Below are 3,221 nucleotides of genomic sequence, written 5' to 3'. Positions count from 1 at the left end.
TCCCTCCTTCCCTCTCTCCCTCCCTCCCTCCTCCTTCTCCTCTTGTCACTGTTGGATGGATTAACACTTCCTGCTCATCCCTTCTCCTTCCTTGGATGCCTTTCTCTGCCTTTCCTCCTGCCTGGATTGGCTCCTGTGCTTCCTCGGCTGGATCCTGGCGTATCCTCATGACAGTGTCCTTACCCGTAGGCCTGTTTTTTTGTTCACTGCTTCTCAGCACAGTTTCCATAATACAAGTTTCCCCCGTGGCTGCTTAGTTCAAGTTCTTGGATGTTTCTCTATTTCTTTCCGGGTAAAGACCACACCACTCCCATGGCACATAGGCTGCCCGTGGTAACCCTTGTCACTCACCCCTTATCTTGAGCACCTTTCCTGAGCCCTGGGCCTGGAATGCCCAGACAATGTACCCAGATTTCCATAACTTCCTGGTCTTCTTAGCCAATAAGACCCAGTACCTGCACTCCAGCCGCAACCCACCCTTGCCTGCTGCGCCCTCTGCCTACCTCTTGGCAGTGGTCCTGATTACAGTGTGACTGTTCCCGTCCCCACTCCCAGTTGGATTTGGCCCCCAAGAGCAGAGAATTAACATTAGCCCAGTGCCTTTCACAAAGGTATTTGTAGAGAGGTGGAGAGAAATAAATAAGGAAAAGTGTGAGATTTCTAGATCTTGCCTCTGTCCTAGACACTGCCCTCTGTCACATCTTCCCAGTCCAGGGAGGCTGAAGTTAGCAGGAACTCCCATAGTGACCCAGTTCAAAATTGCTTCTTTCTCTGGCCACCGTGAAGCAAGCTGACCCTGGCCTACCTTCTGGTAAATGCATCCCAGCAGAGATGACTCATCTGTGTGTGACTCAGGCTCAGCCGCACAGCTGGAAGGGCAGCCAGCACGTCCACAGGGGAGGGCAGTCACAGAGCCAGAGCCCCAGGCAGGCGGCGTGTGCCAGCCGGCCTCCTGCAACCTTGTGCCTGCTCACCCGAGCAAGCCTGTAAGCTGTCCTCTCTCAGCTGGCCTAGCTGCACTGGCTTCTGCTGAGCAGGAGGCTGAGGCAGGAGGATTGGCACAAGGTGGAGGTCTACATAGCAAGGCTCTGACTGTAAAAACAAACAATTCTCCTGCCTGGTTTAATAATTTAATACAACAGTCCACCATCTGCTGGAAGCCTGCTACAATCTTAGGTTCTGTGCTGTAGACCTTTCCTTGTTTAATCCTCACAGTAGCCCAGCAACAGAAGTAATAACAAATATGTACCAAATGCATGTACACACACTACGCATGCGCACATGCTTGCACCGCTCAGGCACACATACATACTCATGCACATAAAAATACCCGAGCACAATCCTCATGTGCGCGTGCACACAGAGGCACGCACAATGTGCCACACTTACTGTGTTAAGTACTTTTCTCAGTGTGGTGACAGCCTAGCTGGTTCAAGAAGAGAGGGTCTGTTTGGGCTCACAGTTGGAGAGCACAGCCTATCCTGGCCGGGAGGACACAGTACGGGACTTTGCGGCAGCCGCTTGCGTTGTGTCCACAGTTGGGAAGCACAGAGGCAGGTGCTCAGCCGGCTCTCTCCTTGTATTCCATTCCTTGAGATTGTGCCGTCTCCACGCACGGAAGGTCTTCCCTCTCCAGTTAAACATTTCTGGGAGCATCTTCAGAGTAGATCCAGAAGTGTGTTTCCATGGTGATTCTAAATCCAGGCAGGTTGTCAGAATCATCGCACGGTACTTACCATGAATTCGTTTATTTTTTTATAATACTCTGTGATACCGGAGCTCTTATCCTTACTTCCAACATAGAAACCTGAGGCTCCGAAAGAGACCTGACAGACAGGTGTCTCATAGTGGTGTAGGAAGGACAGAACTATGACATAGGGAGAAAACTGAGACCCAGAGAGGTTTGTCATTTACCCAAGACACATGGCCAGGCACTGCCTTTCTGCCCGTTCTCTAGAACCATGCAGACATCACCACATGGACTCGGTTCTCCGTGGCCCTCCCATGGGTGCTTCCCAAGGACTGAGTCCGGAGATAAGGCAGGGTGCTGGGGCAGAAGCTTTCTTCTGAACTTGGGTGCAGCAGAGGAGGGGTACTGAGAGAGTGCTGTGTTCTCCATCTCTTTCCCCTTTGTTGGGGTCTCAGAGCATCTCCTCACCTGGGGCATGCTGACAAGATCCCTTTTATCCCACAGACAGCGAGACAGTCCACTACCACTATGGCCCAAAGGACCTGGTCACCATCTTGTTCTACATCTTCATCACCATCATCTTGCATGCTGTGGTACAAGAGTACATCTTAGACGTAAGTCACAAGTTTGTATTCTGGGGTCAGAAGCTGGGCAGTCCTTTAGGATGGTCTACCTTACCTTGAAGAAAAGCACAGCCCTGATTCATTCTGTCTACTAACTTAGATCCTCTGGTTGCCAGAGGCTAGACTCCGCCACTGCTCTGTTTCTGTCCTCTTTCTCAGATTTTTTTTAGTTCACACGTGGGGCAACAGTTCATAATGGGGCAAGCTGTCTCGAAGACAGCATGAGCATATCCTCAGGATCCTTCAAACACAGCATGACTGGAAGATGTTTTCTTTCCACAGAAGCTAACGGTCCAGACACCTACTGCTTTCTCAGAGTGCTTACCTGAAACTCAGCACCGTAGGCACTCAATAGGCTTAAACTAAATAGGCTGGGCTGTGAGGAGCTGGAACTGCTAACTCTTTTGTAAAAGGGGAGGCACGGGAGCGTGGAATCTGCCGGGGATCCGCATGCTCACTTATTAACGGCTGGAGTTTTTTTTTTTTTTTCTTCTCTAGAAAATCAGCAAACGGCTTCATCTCTCCAAGGTCAAACACAGCAAGTTCAATGAATCTGGACAACTGGTCGTCTTTCATCTCAGCTCGGTGGTATGGTGCCTCTACGTGGTGGTAACGGTGAGTAGTCCTCGTGAGTGCTGAGGAGGGAAAGCCAAGCCACCGAGCATGCCCTTCGTTGCCGATGAAATGACTGTGAAGGGCTTAATGGGAAGGAAACGAGCTAGGAGCAGGTGCCTTGGAATGGAAGCTTGTTTTGCATTCTCCTGGAACTGTAGGGAGCGGCTAGGTTAAGTAGTATAGATGCCACTGAATGGAGTCATCGTCTTTTACAAAAGTAAGCACTTTTTACACTTTTTGCCTGTATTACATGATAGGCATCCACATAACTCTGTGTTGTTTTATCAACCCTG

At 50.2% G+C, this 3,221-nt stretch overlaps 1 protein-coding gene across 1 annotated transcript in view; it reads left to right on the top strand.

Annotated features, from left to right (window-relative positions):
• Tram2 (translocation associated membrane protein 2) overlaps positions 1–3,221 on the top strand; it is a 72,720-nt gene that overhangs the window by 58,812 nt on the left and 10,687 nt on the right. Inside the window, exons 3-4 of the mRNA XM_026777273.1 lie at positions 2,195–2,304; positions 2,812–2,928. Of these exons, the coding sequence (XP_026633074.1) occupies positions 2,195–2,304; positions 2,812–2,928 (227 nt within the window). The remainder of the gene's footprint in view (positions 1–2,194; positions 2,305–2,811; positions 2,929–3,221) is intronic.

The sequence above is a fragment of the Microtus ochrogaster genome, unplaced genomic scaffold (genome assembly GCF_000317375.1).
Source record: "Microtus ochrogaster isolate Prairie Vole_2 unplaced genomic scaffold, MicOch1.0 UNK52, whole genome shotgun sequence".
NCBI lineage: Eukaryota > Metazoa > Chordata > Mammalia > Rodentia > Cricetidae > Microtus > Microtus ochrogaster.
The sequence above is the reverse complement of the archived record's forward strand: the minus strand, read 5'-3'. Positions and strand labels throughout refer to the sequence as shown.